At 41.3% G+C, this 17,921-nt stretch overlaps 1 protein-coding gene across 1 annotated transcript in view; it reads right to left on the reverse strand.

The window, feature by feature from the left end:
• MYZAP (myocardial zonula adherens protein) overlaps positions 1 to 17,921 on the reverse strand; it is a 66,642-nt gene that overhangs the window by 18,661 nt on the left and 30,060 nt on the right. Inside the window, exons 11-12 of the mRNA XM_082199990.1 lie at positions 5,999 to 6,082; positions 2,164 to 2,264 (exon numbers count right to left, since the gene is read on the reverse strand). Of these exons, the coding sequence (XP_082056116.1) occupies positions 2,164 to 2,264; positions 5,999 to 6,082 (185 nt within the window). The remainder of the gene's footprint in view (positions 1 to 2,163; positions 2,265 to 5,998; positions 6,083 to 17,921) is intronic.

Genomic DNA, 17,921 nt, shown 5'->3' on the forward strand with positions numbered 1-17,921 from the left:
CTAGTTCTTTATTTTTTAAAAAAGACACAGCATGTTGGAAGAATTGCATCTAACATGCAACTTGCAGTAACATGGCAGCCCACTGCAGTCCACCTTTAGTCTCCAGACACTGAACTGGAAAAGTGGGGAGGACAGTGATGCATGCTGGGAATAGCTCTGCTCCCTAAACCCCAGGGGCAGGTAATTTGACTCTCAAAGTTTTTACACTGCAACACCCACAGGAATTGACAGTAACTGGCTTACAAAAGGCTGACCTAGTGAGCCCCACAAAAGATGACTTCAATCACCCCCCTCCCAAAGTGTAGGTAGAAAATCTACCTATCATGCAAAATCAAGGTAAACAATAACATTTGGTTCATATGTGGGTTATTATGTACCTGGGCAAATAAGACAATACTTGTATCATACTTCCTGAGGAACCAGCATAAAAACATCACACCTGAGGCACAATAGCAATCTCAAGCAGAGCTTCAAATGATTTTTTAACTAATAAGGGTAGGGAAAGCTCAGCCTTTGTCTCCTTTCTCCTCTTCTCTTCCAGCCATTCTTTTGAAACCAGACTCCAAAAAAAGAGAACAGATTCTGGCACATGCTTGGAACTTCTTTCTGCACACACCCACCATTCTCCTCTGCTTCCCACTGCAGTCTTATTCAGAGCAACTGAATGTCAGAGCTTGTGGGTCCCAAGAGCTGAAAAATCGTAAGAGTACCTGAAGCAGAGGAACTCTGGCCTGGATGCTTGGCCCTAGAATCAACACCCACCCACACCCACTAGTCATTTAGTCATTTGCAACTGCAGGAACTCCTCTGATTCCCAACCCTTTAAATCTACTTTAGTTAGCAACCTCTCTCTCTTTCTCTGTTCTCCACTGGAGATCTCTTTCTCCACTTTGGGGGTTAGAGTGCAGTAGATTATTGGGGGGGGAGCCCAAGGAACACACTATTTAGTGTGTAATTGAATTTCCTTTCCCCACCCTACCTTAATATATCTTGTACTTCAGCATTCAACTCAAGCTCTTGGTGTGAATTCCTGGAACCTGGAACCATGTGCCAGAGTGGCACACAATCAACCCACAGAAAGCATGCCCCTCTCACAAGTCTGTTTAAGGGTCACATGTGAAGTACATGCAAGTCCCCAGAGACACATGCATTCAGACTTCAGCATTCAAACTGGAATCTGGTTAAGAACTTTCCCCCCAGGAACTAGAAATTATTATTTATGTATAAGAACTTGCAAAAGACTTTATTTAAACAGATGTTTTACCAGTGATCCATAGTTGTTGGTATTAATTGCTACTTAACACTTTTGCACATGGTTGAAAACTTATTATTAGTATAATATAGGTTGTATTTGGATATTATTGGGTCTCTTTATTTCGTTGTGCAGAAAATACATTAAGCCTATGCCTGATGAATGGCAATTAGCTATTCATAAACAGCGTGAAAAAATCCTCTTCCTGGTTTGTTTGTTTTACTGGCATTTGCCAAGTTGCTACAAACTGAGGAACATCTGCCACGTTCCCCATACACATTCTTTTGGTTTAGGGCCTTAAGAGCTTTCCTCAAGCCATAAAAAATCATTAATTCTTATTTACTTATAAAAATTAAACAGGAAAAATAAAGGGCTCCATAAAGCTAAGCAGAGTAAAGGTCAATGATAAATTTCCAAATGAACCACGTATAGATGCTTTGGCACCTTGAGGGTCCCCAGGAAGCATCACATAAATAGCTGTCACACGGCCTGGAAATTTCTTAACTTGTCTTATTATCGCCGCCTCTAGGCTGAAGCTCTGGAAACCAGCGTAGCTGGTTGTTAATGTCAGAAGGGCAAAATCATAACTGAGTAATCTTATTAGTGCTTCATTAAACTGCTCTAGTGAAATGACTTATTCAGCGTGCCGCTAAGACTTCAGGCTCCTCTGGCAAGCTGAAACACAGCAAGCATATAAAAGTTTATTACGCGTGACAAATCACTGTTCCTCATTTGGCCTTGAAGAAGCACCATTTCACCCACGGAAATGCCCACCTGCCCACGTTCCCCCTCCAAAAATAACTTCACAATTCCATGAATTTGCAAAGGGGTGGCAGCTGCTTTAGTTGTCTCAGTCTCTCAACGAAGTGGGCTAAAAAGGATTCCCCCTGAATGGATTCAAGCCCAGATACCTCAGTGGAAGGTCACATCCTACTCCAACATCCCTGGTTTCTACATCAGTCCTTGACTGTGACTCCATCAAGTAATCCAAACGGTCTTGTAATTCTTTATTCTGAAACAGACAAAGTTGACAACTCAATTCTTCAGTTCAACTCCAAGCACGCCTGGAGGAAACGGACCATTTGGATCCCTTCCAGTCGGGATTCAGGCCTCACCATGGGACTGAAACTGCCTTGCTCGTGCTGGTTGATGATCTCCGGCGGGCTAGGGACAAAGGTGAGAGCTGTTTCCTAGTTCTGCTGGATCTCTCAGCGGCCTTTGACACCATTGACCATAACATCCTTCTGGACCATCTAGAGGGGCTGGGAGCTGGGGGCACTGTCATACAGTGGTTCCGCTCCCTCCTGGGCCGTGTCCAGAAAGTGGTGGTGGGGGATGAGTGTTCAGACCCCTGGGCTCTCACTTGTGGGGTGCCTCAGGTTTCTGTCCTGGGAGAGATCATCAGGGGGTTTGGACTGGGTGTTCATCAGTATGCAGTATGCAGATGACACCCAGCTCTACCTCTCCTTTAAATCAGAACCAGTGAGGGCAGTGAAGGTCCTGTGTGAGTGCCTGGTGGCGGTTGGAGGATGGATGGCGGCTAACAGATTGAGGTTGAATCCTGACAAGACAGAAGTACTGTTTTTGGGGGACAGGGAGCGGGTTGGTGTGGGGGATTCCCTGGTCTTGAATGGGGTAACTGTGCCCCTGAAGGACCAGGTGCGCAGCCTGGGAGTCATTTTGGACTCACAGCTGTCCATGGAGGTGCAGGTTAACTCTGTGTCGAGGGCAGCTGTCTACCAGCTCCACCTGGTACGCAGGCTAAGACCCTACCTGCCCGCGAACTGTCTCGCCAGAGTGGTGCATGCTCTAGTTATCTCACGCTTGGGCTACTGCAACGCGCTCTACGTGGGGCTACCTTTGAAGGTGACCCGGAAACTGCAATTAATCCAGAATGCGGCAGCTAGACTGGTGACTGGGAGTGGCCGCCAGGACCACATAACACCGGTTCTGAGAGATCTGCATTGGCTCCCAGTACGTTTCCGAGCACAATTCAAAGTGTTGGTGCTGACCTTTAAAGCCCTAAACGGCCTCAGTCCTGTATACCTGAAGGAGCGTCTCCACCCCCATCATTCAGCCCGGACACTGAGATCCAGCGCCGAGAGCCTTCTGGCGGTTCCCTCATTGCGAGAAGTGAGGCTACAGGGAACCAGACAGAGGGCCTTCTCGGTAGTGGCGCCCGCCCTGTGGAATGGCCTCCCATCAGATGTCAAAGAGATAAATAATTACCTGACATTCAGAAGACATCTTAAGGCAGCCCTGTTCAGGGAAGTTTTTAATATGTAACGCTGTACTGTTTTTAACACTAATTGGGAGCCGCCCAGAGTGGCTGGGGAAACTCAGCCAGATGGGCGGGGTATATATAATAAAGTATTATTATTATTATTATTATATCCCAGCAGGCCCTGCAATTAATTGTTACACATGCATACTGTAAAGCAATGAAGAAATTTTCTTCATGAGTATCTTTTTTAATTTTTGAGAGAAGCTCATGATAGTGTACATGACTCATCCTGCTCCAGGCCCCACCCCTGTTGCTGAACCCTGTTAGCCGTAGAGATGGTGACCAGTCCCAAGATCACCCAGGGAGGGCCTCGAACCAGAGTCTCCTCCCCTGTCCTAAGTCAACACTCTTAACCACTGCCACTGCATAGCCTATCATTTAATCTCTTTAGATTAAGAGAGGCTTGCTTTATTTATTTTTACCATTGAAGGAGAACATTAAGACAACAGAGGTGGGGGAGCAGGAGGTGTTTAAAAGGAAGCTTATAGGGAATTTCTTAAACTGGAGGTGCAGAAAGTGAGAAAGGAAAAAGATGAAAGCTGGCATGGGAAAGGAGTGGAGAGTGTTGGACTTAGGACTCATCCTTACTGTCATTCAGTGTGGATAGTAAGCTTCCTGTACTTCCATTAATTCTCTGTTGTTCATATGACATTCCCCTCCAATAACTGCCTTCCCACACATTCTCCTCTCTCAATCTGGATTTTCTCTTACCCTCTCCTTTTTTGAGTGATTTGGAGGAGAGCGTCCTATGGACAGGGGAGACTTACCCAGTGCTTCGCTCCCTTTCATGTCACAGCTCCTATGGGTCCCGTTTTGCAAGCGGGAGCAATGAGATGCTAACACTCTGGTCTAGCTTCCAGGGTTTTCCTGGAAAAGCTGTCGCTCAGCAGTAGAGCCTCTGCTTTGCATGCAGAAGTAGGGCTGGGTGAAACCTCTTTCTGAAATCCTGTTGAACTGATGTTAGTCAATGTAGAGTGTAGACCAGTGGTTCCCAATTGGTGGTCCACAGATCACTGGGCAGTCCGCGTAACTGACCCAGGGGGTCCGTGGCACCATTCATGTAACACAAACTACCATAGTCAAAAACATGGAGTCCATGGATCGGTTTTTGAAAAACAGGAGGTCCACAAAACTTAACCAATTGGGAACCATTGGTGTAGTAGACAATACTGAGCTAGATGGAGGAATGGTTTGACTCTGCAAACGGCAACTTCCTGTGTTTTCCCCTCCCAAATCTAACCACAAATGTGAAAATACGTTTCTATTAATTTTCACAGGCTTCTCTTTACATCTTACTGCTCATCTGTGCAAAATACAAATATAATTTTTTTTATTTGTTGAGTGCCTGAAAAATAGGTGTTTCACAGAACATGTAGGAAGATAGGTGCTGCCTAAGTAGACTTGCTATCTAATACAAACCACAAAACCAACCTACAAGTTAATCCAAAAGTAGAAGGCAGCACACACCATAATTAAAATCTAACAAAATTAGTTGTGATATAGTGTCTAGGAATATTTTAGCTAGACATTGGAAAAATATTTCATGGTAAACATAGATTATTCGTACAAAAGTGTATGGAACATTGGCCTAGTGGAAAAACTAACTAATAAATTATGGTTGTTGAAGGAGCAGAAACAAAAGGATAACTTCACAACAGTTTGGCTTAATTTATTATGTATGCAAGTCTTTCAGACTATAATCAATCCCCCTTATAACATATAGCTCTACATGGTTACAAGAGTGGCGTGCGGCAACATATTTTGTAGGAGAACAGTTAGGGCCAGAGGCGCCAGCATGCGAGGGCGATGTGGCAATGCCGTACACGTGAGCATCACACCTCCCTCCCTAAGCTGGGCAGAAGCTTCCTGGGCTTTGGGAAGGAGGCTTTAATACTTTAATTTAATCAGAACATTTAGGGGACTAGTCTAGTCCCCTAACAGTCCATTGACTGCACACCACTGGGCTACAGTGATCCTATAAAAGGAAAAAGTATTGGATTTCCATTTCCTCTGCCCTTCCCCTCACATTCACATTCACACAAACACATCCTGGTCTGCAGGAAGCACTTAGTTCATTATCATCCCTGCTCCTGACTCACTCACATCTCTAGACTGCCACTCAAATACAGCTGACGAGTATACTCAATTAATAGTGTATTGTTTTCTGTTTATAGATTTTCTATGGTTCCCCCCTCTTTTTCCTTCTATGCTGTTGACACTTGATTCTTAATATTATGCTGCCTTGATCAGAAGTGTTTCATATTTGCTTTTGAATTTTCCAGATTGAGAGTATATAAATGTTCTGCATTGTTAAACTTTTATATTATTAAATTTGTATTTATATTTGCACTGAGCTAACGGAACTAGCAGAGATTTGAGGCCTTTTTACACTGGGAAAGATAATCGGCTAAGTATCAGTTAACAACAATAACTTTCAGTAATTAGCCAAATATAATCCTTACCTCTCCTTCAAGGAATGATATTTTTTCTAAAAGTTGTAATATAAACAGTTCCTTTTGCTTCATCTTTCGCTTTTGCAGCTCAATCTATGAAGAAAAGAAAGAAACAATGTGAATGCAGACAGGAGGGAGAAGCTCTGTCACTAAGTAAATTCCCTACCGGAAATTAGATTGTACATATCCATAGGAATGATTTCCAGAGGGATAGCTGTGTATCAGTCTGTTGTGCGGCAGCAAAAACAAGACCTATGAAATACTCCATTCATTGGAACATGAAATTACTCATTTCAAACTTTATAGCTTAGCCTGAATGTTTGTACAGAATGCAAACAGGTCAAACTGTGATTGCCGAACACATAAAAATGTAACAAATGGCAACGGTGAATAAGTTTCAGGGTTCAGAGCACTAATGTTACTTTTTATTTTATTTATTTAAAATATTTTTATTCCACCCTTCCGTCATTACCATATTCAGTGATGTATAAAAATCAAAACTATCATGAGATAAATCCTAATAATAAAACTGAACTCTCTCACACCTACAGAGTTGTTGTATAGATGTGTGGTAGCCGCATATATGCTGTCTTGATCTCCTTGTGGGAAGGGGGCAAATACAAACATGCTTATATCTCATGCACAAGCACCCCCCCTCTCACCCCAAGAAATCCATTTGTTATACCCATGTTGTGCTGATGACAGATTATACCCCGTGTCTGCACAAACTAACCATGTGCTCGTGGGCATAGCCATGGGGGGCAGGGGGGACAGCTGCCCCCCAATCAATAGGAATAAATACAAATCTGAGGTTCTGCCCCCTAACAAAAGCCTGCCCCTCCCAAAAAAAAACCCATGCATGTGTTGCTACTGCACAATGTGAGACTACGCCATGGCTCCTAAGTCTTCCTTTTCATTTGTGCTGCTCTGCCACTGCAGATGTTTTCTTTCACTTCTCTGCCGGGCAAAAAGTTGAAGGGGAGACCTAGCAGCAGAGAGGGAACTAAAGGCTACTAAGATGATGCAGAGGCAACGGGCAGAGGGGAGAGGTCATGATGGTGGGCAACAGGGACACCCCAAGTTATTTTAGTGCCTGCATCAGCAGAGAAACCAAATGGCACCCTCACGACTCACTAACAATGATTACACCGTGAATTTTTAAATGAAGTCAGGACATAATTGAATAAAAACCCCACACAACCAGTGAAATGAGCAGGAGTTGCACAACGGCACTGCTCTGCTCCCGTGCATTTCAACTGAGCTCACGTCTTGGTGGTTTCCACCTCAAGGCTCTGTCTGGCACTCCCTACTAACATAGAAATCGCTAGGAAACAGGGAAAGCCCTGAAAATGTCCAGGAAAATGACATTCTAGGGAATTAGACAAAGGAGGAAGGGTGTGTGTGTGTGTGTGTGTGTGTGTGTGTGTGTTTGTGTGTTTAAGTCCCTGGAGAACTGCATCAGTGTATGAAGACAGGAGAGGCAGGCAGCATGGCAGGAAATGCGTCTGCACATGGAAGGAGGCAATCAAACAAGATAGTGCCTCTTGTCGATACCTGTTAGGGCTGGTACACAACATACCAGGATGGGTCCGGAAAACCATACCATGGATGACTAGACAGTAATTATCTTATTTCATTTAGATTAAAGGCAATTCAGGGCAGCTAGGTACAATTCCTTATTTGCTCCCACGACATTACAGTCATCACTGTATTTGTTTACCTCCAATCACAAACAACTATTTATATACCTAAGCAAGCAAGCAAATAAAACCAAACAAATAATAGGATGAAAATCAACAGAACTTTAAAAAGAATCCACACTAAATGCCAAAATATTTAAACTCTAAATTAACTGAAGATAAACTGACCTGATTCGAAAATTGTAGCATTCCAATAGCAGCAAATGCTTAGCAAGTTTAAAGTCTGGGTGAATAAAATTGTATTTACCTGACAGCTAGAGCTAAGAGGAGGCACTAGGATTGTGGACCAAGGAGGTGTTCCAAAGAAGGGTGCCAACACTAAAAAGACCCAGTCCCTGGTCACCACCTATCTAACTGTAGGAGACCACTGCAGGCAACTATTTGGAACTCGGGGTTGGGGGTGGGGTGGAATACTTCCTTTATATCTGAGAGGCCTATTTAGTATTTTCTTTATATTTCAGAAACATTGGCCAGTCCAAAGCCAAGAAGCATATCCAGGGTTCAGCTGCTGAAGTATGTTTAAACAATGGAATTCATTCTCACAAGATGTAATGATGGCCACAAACTTGGATGGCCTTAAAACAGGATTAGATAAATTCATGGAGGACAGAAGCGATGTCAGTGGCTACTAGTCATGATGGCTGCTGTAGTGCTTGTTTGCTTCCTAGAGGTATCTGTTTGGCCACTGTGAGAACAGGATGTTGGGAGTAGATTGGTGCTGGGTCTGATCCAACAGGACTTAAGTTCTGGGATTTTTACAGCAAATGCCTTAAATTGCCAACAGAAGATGCAGAATTAAGAACAGGAGGACTGGTTAGACACCCTATGAGCACAAATGACAGATATAAGCACACTGCACACCTTTTTTATCCTGTAATGATTATCCTAATTTTTTATCCTTTAGTGATAGTATTTTCTATGTTTTTAGCTTTTTCTAGTTTACCTGTGTAAACCACCTAGCATCCCAGACTGGGAAAAAGGCAGGAAATATTAATAATAATAATAATAATAATAATAATAATAATAATAATAATGGCACATTAGCAGACTATGTGCTTTATGTACCATCTGCCACTCGTATTGAATGTGAGGTAACAAAGACAAGTGCACCTATAAACTTCCCTGTTTGGGCAAATAAATTCAACAACAGGGACTGTGAGCCAAAGAAAATCATAATAAATAGCTTTTACTACGTCACTGTATGAGAATGGTAAAATAAAATCACAGCAATATAAACAGGAATTTTCTATAAAACGTACACCTAATTAAAAAGATTTCTGAATGGCACTCACCTTTGCTTATTAAATATTTTTTAAATAAATAAGATAAACTGCAGCGAAGGGATTGTTTATTTTAATTAGCTCTTGAGAAATTTTGGTTTCTTATTCAAAATAAACCAAATTCCCATCTAAAACTATCACTACACTTACACCCACATGCATAAAATGTGTTTAGAATGCTATGATTGTGTAACTAATCTTTTATTCAAGTTAATACTTTTAAAATAGATGTTTAACAAGTCCACTGTTTACAGATGTATATATAACAAAAAGTTTGAGCCAAATGAGAAAAGAAGAAATGTAACAAGAAGGACATTGATAAAATGAGAGTATTTTTCAAGCAAAATTTTCTATCAGCATTGTTGCTTCTAGAAACCTAAAGGGAACTACCACTCATATGCGTTTATCAGCTACCACTGAAATGCACTTACAGAAGATCAACTGCTGAAGCATTATGTATATAATGTGTGCTATTTACCCATTTCTTCTCAAACAGCAGAGCTTAAAGCAACATACAAGCAGCCACTGAAATACGATGAACGTGATCCAGCAAAAGTTGAGCACTTTTAGAAGTCCTCCTGATTTTATTTGGAGAGTCAAGGATTTACCGTACCTAGCCCCAATGATATCATTTTTATTGTGAATTCATAATTATTTTTGCTCATGATGGCATTGGGACAGTTATATGTGATCCCACTTTCAAAATACTCTTTGTGAACACGAAATTTCAGAGTGGACAGGCTGCTTTGTTTCAATTTGGTGAATGTCTCATAGCTTCCTGCCGAAATTCTGTAACTTTTTATACCACAAAATTCAGATTTAATTTTTGACCTGTTTTTGTTGTCAAAAGCGCCCTTCCAGACAGCAACAATGTAATAACATTGGGGAAACATCACAGAACAAATAATAAAGCAGAATGATGCACCACTGATGCTCTATAATGGGATCATTGACATGTTGCAGAATATAATGCCCGAAACAAAACCTGGACGGACCCTTAAATATTTGGGAGGATCATACCCAATGGAACCAGTGTAAAATCTCATGGCTACAGATTGAAGAACGTTAATACAATTCATAGAATCATGGAAGAATTGCAAATAAACATATTGGGAAACATCCAGTGATGTTAGTGCAAGAGCAAAAATCATGCCGTGTGCAAGAAAAGGGTTATATTCTGTTAGTGTTAAGGTCAGCTAGCCAAGAGGGTGATGGGGGAGGTGTTACTTAGCAACTAGGCAGAGTGGCATGATGCCCTAATTGGCTGTGTAGTTCTGAGGGAGTTTTTCTCTATATGTTTGGTTGACGTTCTCCCTGTTATGTACTAGGCCTGACCTAAGAAGTCAAAACCTTTCTGTTTATTTCTTCAAATTCATCAGGAATTCTTTTCTTTCTTGATTTTGCCAACATTATTTAAGTGACCTTGCTAACAGTCCACCACTTGTGCAACAGTGGACATCTAGTTTCTATTCTCCCCTCTACAGCCTCCAGATGCCCCCAAAATTTGCTCTGAGTGGTCCCCTAGTTCTCCAAAGCAGATTTTGGGGATGCAGGGGGAGGAGAGAAAGGAGAGGGCCCATTGGGTGAGCTGATGCCGTCTTGGGCCATGTTGGATGGACCTCACCTTCTGTGATTGGGAATCCCTTTTACAGTGTGATAACAACTAATGGAATAGTAATTGTCTAAAGCATTGTGCACCAGAACCTGTCACTCGACCAGGGGATGTGTTCAAAGAGATGGCAACATAGCACCAAAGTCAGCTAAGAAGGATTGTTTCTCAGCCTCACAGAAACACACTTTGCCTTCCCAAAAATGACACATAGCCTGGGTTTTAAAAAGAAAGAAAATGAAGCAGTTTAAAAGTATTATAAAACATTTATTAAAATTTGTACTCTTCTAACACAAAATGTTGCTGCTACATAATAGTATTTTTATGCAGTTAACACTGCATAAAATAAAAGTGCACTGGCTGATAAGGTTATTGGCTCATCCTTGCATTGTTTTGATAAAGCATTTTAAAAACCAGATTAATACTTAAAACATTTAAAGGAGCTTGACACTTTGCAAGATCTATTAAAGTGAAACAACCAATCCATATTCCTAACACATGAAAAGATAATGCTGCATTTAAGTTCTATCGACAAGAATAAACACCAGCAATGGCAGGAGAGAGTGCTATTGGGCACTTCACATAACTGGGCTCCAGAGATCTCAAGCCATTCACCACCAGCATCGACTATGTGCCTTCAGTGATTCAATTGAGCATATGGTACCATCAAGCACATTTCACAGTATAATATGAAACAGGGCCAATGTTCAGGATTAATAGAAAAATGGGGTTGCTGCCATTAGAAGAGTGGTGTGTGAAATTATGTCCATGTAACTTGTAAGAAGAAACAAAAGCTAATTAAAAAATGAAAATGATTTCACTTCTATGTCCTCCCCTCAAAACACATCATTTTTCATGACAATACTTCCTTATCATTCATTCCCATCATCTCCTGTTATTTCAATACCTCTCTTGGACAATCTCTAATCCTCCTTTCCCTTTAAGGCCAGAAGTCCCTGTTCTTCAGTATGTTGTCCATAGGCATTTCCTATAGACATTTCCTCCTTCTGGTTATTCCAGGAATTATAAAGCAATATCATTGTCATCATACACTATGCAGTGTAACAGAGACAAACAATATTGGCTTTCATAGAAGAGGAGCATAGATGAAGCTGCCTTATACTTATATACTTATATAGAGGCTTTCCAGGGTCTTATAGGCAGAAACAAACCCAGTACAGTATTTCATACAGAGATCATTTTAACTGAAGATGTCAGGAACTGAACCTGGGGCTCTCTACACACTGTATCGCTAAGCCAAGGCCCTCCACCACATTGTTCATTTGCTTTTTGTGTGAATATGATGTTAGATATAAAAGACACCAGAAACCATGATTGTATGCAAGAGACAGAAAGTGCAGTTACAGAATGGACAAATTATATGCAAGAAAGATCAGGTTTCAACCTAAATACATTCCATTGTTTATTAAATCCAGTAAAATAAGGCTGACTCAAAAGTAGGCTTTTAAACAGTGGAGCCTTGGAGTCTAAATGTTTCTGTTTGTGCCTACTCAAAAGCTGTCTAGAGTCTAACCTAACCAAACTGGAGTGGAGTTTCCCCAAGAGATTCACAAAATTCTCATTGCCCAAACTTTCCCACTGAGATTTATGATTAGAGTTTAACTCCCTCTTATGCCCTTTGAAAATTCCAGTCCATTACTAATATTATTATTTACTCTACATAAACTTTCAGTAAAATTGACATTTTGCTGAGTTTGTTTTTACAGATACTATAATTCCAGTCAATTATACAACAAGTTAGTGCTCTACTGTAAGTACCTAAGTAATTGGTTTTGGGAATATATTGCACAAGCGTTGGACTGGAATTAGCAGCTGGTAAAATTCTGAAATTTGCTTTTGTTCCTGCATTACAGGTGCTTAGAATTGACATCCCTGCCACAACGTAACTGTTGTAGTTTATGGCACACATTTCTCAGATCCACCAAAAAGTTGAGCCCATGACCTCTTTGGTTCATTGTCTTCTTTTTTTAGTAGTTCAAGTAACTTTTGTGGGATGGAAAAATATGCAACATCGCACAGCTTGCAAAAGTTTGAGTTTGTATGAACAGGGCATTTAAGAATTGCTTCTTTTACAGCTGGGTTTTCAAGTGCCTGCTAAACAAACATTGTCATCATACCACACTGGAGTTTTCGAAGTAACTACAGGAATCAAGATTCAGTTTGGCCTGGGTATATAGGGTAACTTTACAGAACAGATCAGAGATTATTCCTTGGTTGTGGTGCATCCATGTTATTTCTCTCCATCGTTTTGTTTCAGGTAGTCACCATTTATCATCTTCCAATGAATCTGAGACTAAATGTGGAGAACAGCTCATGTGCCATGACCTAGAGACAGTTCAATTCAGTTGGTTAGGGGAATGTCACTCTAAATCTGTATTCTGCAAACAGCTCCTTAACCAAGGGATATATTTCCTTTTTAAAAAAACAAACAACCCCACTCCTTTTTGGCTCATTCTGTAAATTCCCATCTATCAATCAGCACTGCTTTGACAATTACCCTCTTCCTATGATGAGAGAGAATAGATGGCTTACTAATGAGGGTGTTAAATGTGGTTCTATGTAATCAGCAAAATAGTGACTTTTTTTGCTCTTCTCCTTTCTATGCTATTTTGTTGCACATGATTTCTCAAACTAAAAATGTACTTTTGTTGCTTGGTCAAATTAGCTTTTTACTTAATGGTTTGTTTTACTCCCATTTATTTTGCATGGGCTTGGATAAATCTTGATTAACACATTTGCCAAGAAATAGCAAGAGAACAATGCTGTCTTTTTCTATTAGAAGTATATTTCTGAGCTCTCCAAGGGAACTAAGTACAGGAGTGGTCTGGCAGGGTCACCAACACCAAATCCTGAAAGAGCCTATCACTTTGCTATCCTATTCTAAATCTCCACTCATCTTCCTGATCCTTCCAAGGAAAATATGAATACAGCTGGGCTCCCAACTAACTACTAATCAGGATGCTCATATTTTAAACAGCTGTTTCTATATGAATTTCTGTAGAGTTAATGTAAAGTGTATGAACAAAAGAATCATATTTGTGTAGCTTGGCAGTGGCTCCATTAATTTCCAGATGCTGTATGTGCAGGCAACACAAAACAATTACCACAAATTATACCATGAAAATAAAATGTTTGGCCACAGTAGAGGGGAAACAGCATTTCTCACGCTTAGAGCTTGTTCTTAACAGAGCAGTTGCTACTTCTCTGTAGTTCCTACCTATATCGTTTCAGTAATGTCTGAACTAGGGAGGTCACACAGATGAGATGTATTATGTCATTACTTTCCAGCCTTCCAAGAGGTTGGCAGGGAGAGACAAAGAGTTAGTACTGGCACTGCAAGTAACAACGTTATTTGATCTCTGCATGTCTCATATCCAAACCTTCTGGAATGGTGTAGGAAAGTAACTATGATAAACTGCACCTTCACTATAGGGGCTGGTCATTCCCTGAAATGGAACTTCTTGAAGATTGGGCCATAAATGACATTTCTTCAAGGAACACAGACCAAATAAATACTCTGAATTTCTCTTTTTAAGGTCTGTCAGATCTGTTTCATCATCATCTGTTTCTTCACCCATCCATTAATTCCTTATTATTCACAAGTGGCAGGTTACAACAACATTTCCTACAGTGAACTAAAACATTTCTATCCCTGTTAAATATCACACATTCAAACATACAATTATTTTTTCTAGTCTTGGCATAGTGCATGGGTAGGCAAACTAAGGCCCGGGGGCTGGATCCAGTCCAATCGCCTTCTAAATCTGGCCCGCGGACGGTCCGGGAATCAGCGTGTTTTTACATGAGTAGAATGTGTGCTTTTATTTAAAATGCATCTCTGGTTGAAACATGTTTTAAAATACCACATGGAGTCTATGAGAAAGAGGCTGATTTGTTGAAAAGGGTCAAAAACACTGCCAAGCTGGAGTTCCCATGAGTGAAAGGAAAATATGAAGAAGAGCTGTGGAAGGGACATGGAAGAGATTTGAAGGCCTCGGATATAAGATCACCAGGTTAATGTGCCAGACTAATGGGATAAAAAGGACTGACAATCCCGGGACCGGGGGGAGGGGACGCTGGAAGAAGATTGAATTGTTTTTATTCTCTTTTTTATCATCAGAAATGTTTTATGAACGTTGCAAAAATGTTGAAATGAAATTACTTGGCTCTTGTAAGAATGTTTAAAGAATTAGGTAAAAAGGTAATGGTTATGAGAAGCTGGTAAAAATAAGATTTAAGTTTTAAGGTTTTTTATAAGATAAGATGAAAATAGAGCAAGGTAATGTAATGACAGAATATTATGAATTATGGAAAGGATTTGCTGTGACAATTATTAATCAAGATACAAGAGATGGGAGGAGGAGGAGGTAATGGAAAGAAGGTAATGAAAGTGGAGAATTTGAAAATGATGGTTTTATTTTTTCTTTTTTTCTGTTTTTCTTTTTTCTCTGTAATTTTGTCTTTTTTTTCTTTGTAATTTTAAAAATTCTTTTTTCAATAAATATCATTATAAAAAAAATAAAAATAAAATGCATCTCTGGGTTATTTGTGGGGCAATTCATTCATTTTTATTTATTTATTTTCAAAATATAGTCCGGCCCCCCACAAGGTCTGAGAGACAGTGGACCAGCCCCCTGCTGAAAAAGTTTGCTGACCCCTGGCATAGTGCATGCAGCTTAATTCACTCCCTTCCTCTTCTATGCTACTTGGCTTTCTTCGTTTTAGAATGTAACTGACAGCAACACCTGCCAGAAACCCTAAGAGATTTTACATATAAATTAGTTCCTATAAACTAGTTTTTCAAATTTGTTATTTGTTTGATTCTACTTACATATTTACAGTGCTGTACAAGCATTAATTATACACAACTGTTCAACATAAAGACAAAGCTGATGCAAATTATAAATCACCTAATATCGTTAGGAGGTAAACAAAAATGCTAGGAAATGAAACTTGGAGCACAAAAGTGAAGAAAGGGGTAATCACAAATGTCAAGGGTTACAATACTTTAGTTTAGAAAAAAAGTGGGAATAAAGTGGGGCATCATAGATGTGTATAAGATTATGTACGGTGTGAAGAATGTGAACAAAGAAAAAAAAACTACCCTCTCTCATAATACTGAGCTCATAGTACTCTAATAATACCTGAGTTCTAACTCAGGGCCATCCAGTGAAGCTGACGGCTGGAAGATTCAGGGCAGAAAAAAGGAAGCACTTCTTCACACAGCAAATTCACTTCTCCAATGGCCACAAAGTTCAATGATTTAAAGGGAGATTAGACAAATTAATGGAGGGTTTTCAGGCTATCAGTGGCAACTGGTCATGATGGTTGTGTAGCCACATTCCATGAAGTTGGTGATTCTTTCATTTTAAAGGCAAACCCCTCCTGTGCTACCAAATAATGAGAGAGAAGGAGAGAGGGAGAGGTTGTAGAGTTGCTGGTACATGAAGAACTCACATCAGCATCTGATGCCATTTTTTTAATGCAAAGTGTGGTATAACTGACTTCATTTCCTCAAACCATCCTGAGAGGTAGAGTATTAACATTCTCATTTAGCAGATACTGCAAGGCTCAGGGCAAAACTAGGCATGACATTAACTGCATGAATGTTATCAGTGCTTTATCAGTGTGGCTTTTATTATTTAAATAGCATGACCATGGAGGTTGGGGAAGGTTCTGCTGAAATAAAAATAGCAGCTTCAGAAAGTCATTTTTTTGTTGGGACTGTGGCATGGAAGAGAACGAGCTTGCTCAAGCTTCTCTGGGGCTGCTATATACTATTTACTTCTACTTGATCTCTCAGCGGCTTTTGATACCATTGGCCATGGGCTTGTAAACCGCTGTGATATATTTTTTATGATACAGCAGCATATAAATATTTTTAAAATAAATAAACCGCAAAAACAATGTATTAACTGAATCTATACAATTAACATAATGCAGTGGTTTTCAACCAGTGTGCCTTGGCACCCTGGGGTGCCTTGAATGATGGTTAGAGGTGCTGTGGACAACACTGTCCTCTGTCCCTTCTCTGATGCCCTCTCGCATCTCTGCCTCCCCAAGGCTTCCACAGCTGTTTGTTGAAGCCCTGGCTACAAGCTCACAGGGCAAATGCTGCCTCTGGGGCTGGTCAGGGGGTGCTGGTTGCCAGGAACTGAAGTGGCCTCGAGGTAAGCAAGCAAGCGGGCAAGGGAACCCAGCCAGCCAGTCCACCAGCCCTTGCTGTTGGGAATAGACAGACAGGCCCTGTGGGGCAGTGTAAGGAGGCACCTCTCTTTGGGGCAGGGAGGGCAGCTCAGAGACAAGGGATGGCAGCACCAGCTGCTTGAAGGACTCCCAAGGAGAGGAGAGAGAAGAGGAGGCTGAGGGAACACTGCACAAGGGAGGGTGTTCGAGAAAGGGTGAGAGGCTGCCAGCTCTTCTGGCAAGGGGTGGCATAACTGGGCTCCTGAGCCCCACAGGGGTGCCACAGAAAGAATGTAGTTGGTCAACGGAGCCATGGACTCAAAAAGGTTGAAAACCACTGCCATAATGTATATTTTGGCCCTCAAATAAGCATAATGGCTTGCACAAAGCCAGGCTCAGTTAAGATTAAAATCTGCTGGACCGTATCAGCTTTCAATATTTTGAACGTGCATTTCTGGGAGGGTGGGGGATGAAGGTGGATGAACCACTTTCATAATAATAATAATAATAATAATTTATTATTTGTACCCCGCCCATCTGGCTGGGTTTCCCCAGCCACTCTGGGCGGCTTCCACAGAAACCAAAAAACACTAAAATATCATACATTAAAAGCTTCCCTGAATAGGGCCGCCTTAAGATGTTTTCTGAATGTCAGGTAGTTGTCCATCACCTTGACATCCGATGGGAGGGCATTCCACAGGGCGGGCGCCACCACCGAAAAGGCCCTCTGCCTGGTTCCCTGTAGCTTCGCTTCTCGCAATGAGGGAACCGCCAGAAGGCCCTCGGCGCTGGACCTCAGTGTCCGGGCAGAACGATGGGGGTGGAGACGCTCCTTCAGGTATACTGGGCCGAAGCCGTTTAGGGCTTTAAAGGTCAACACCAACACTTTGAATTGTGCTCGGAAACGTACTGGGAGCCAATGTAGGTCTTTCAAGACCGGTGTTATGTGGTCTCGGCGGCCGCCCCCAGTCACCAGTCTAGCTGCCGCATTCTGGATTAGTTGTAGTTTCCGAGTCACCTTCAAAGGTAGCCCCACGTAGAGCGCATTGCAGTAGTCCAAGCGGGAGATAACTAGAGCATGCACCACTCTGGCCAGACAGTCTGCGGGCAGGTTGGGTCTCAGCCTGCGTACCAGG

Source organism: Podarcis vaucheri (assembly GCF_965113315.1).
Source record: "Podarcis vaucheri genome assembly, chromosome: 14".
Lineage (NCBI taxonomy): Eukaryota > Metazoa > Chordata > Lepidosauria > Squamata > Lacertidae > Podarcis > Podarcis vaucheri.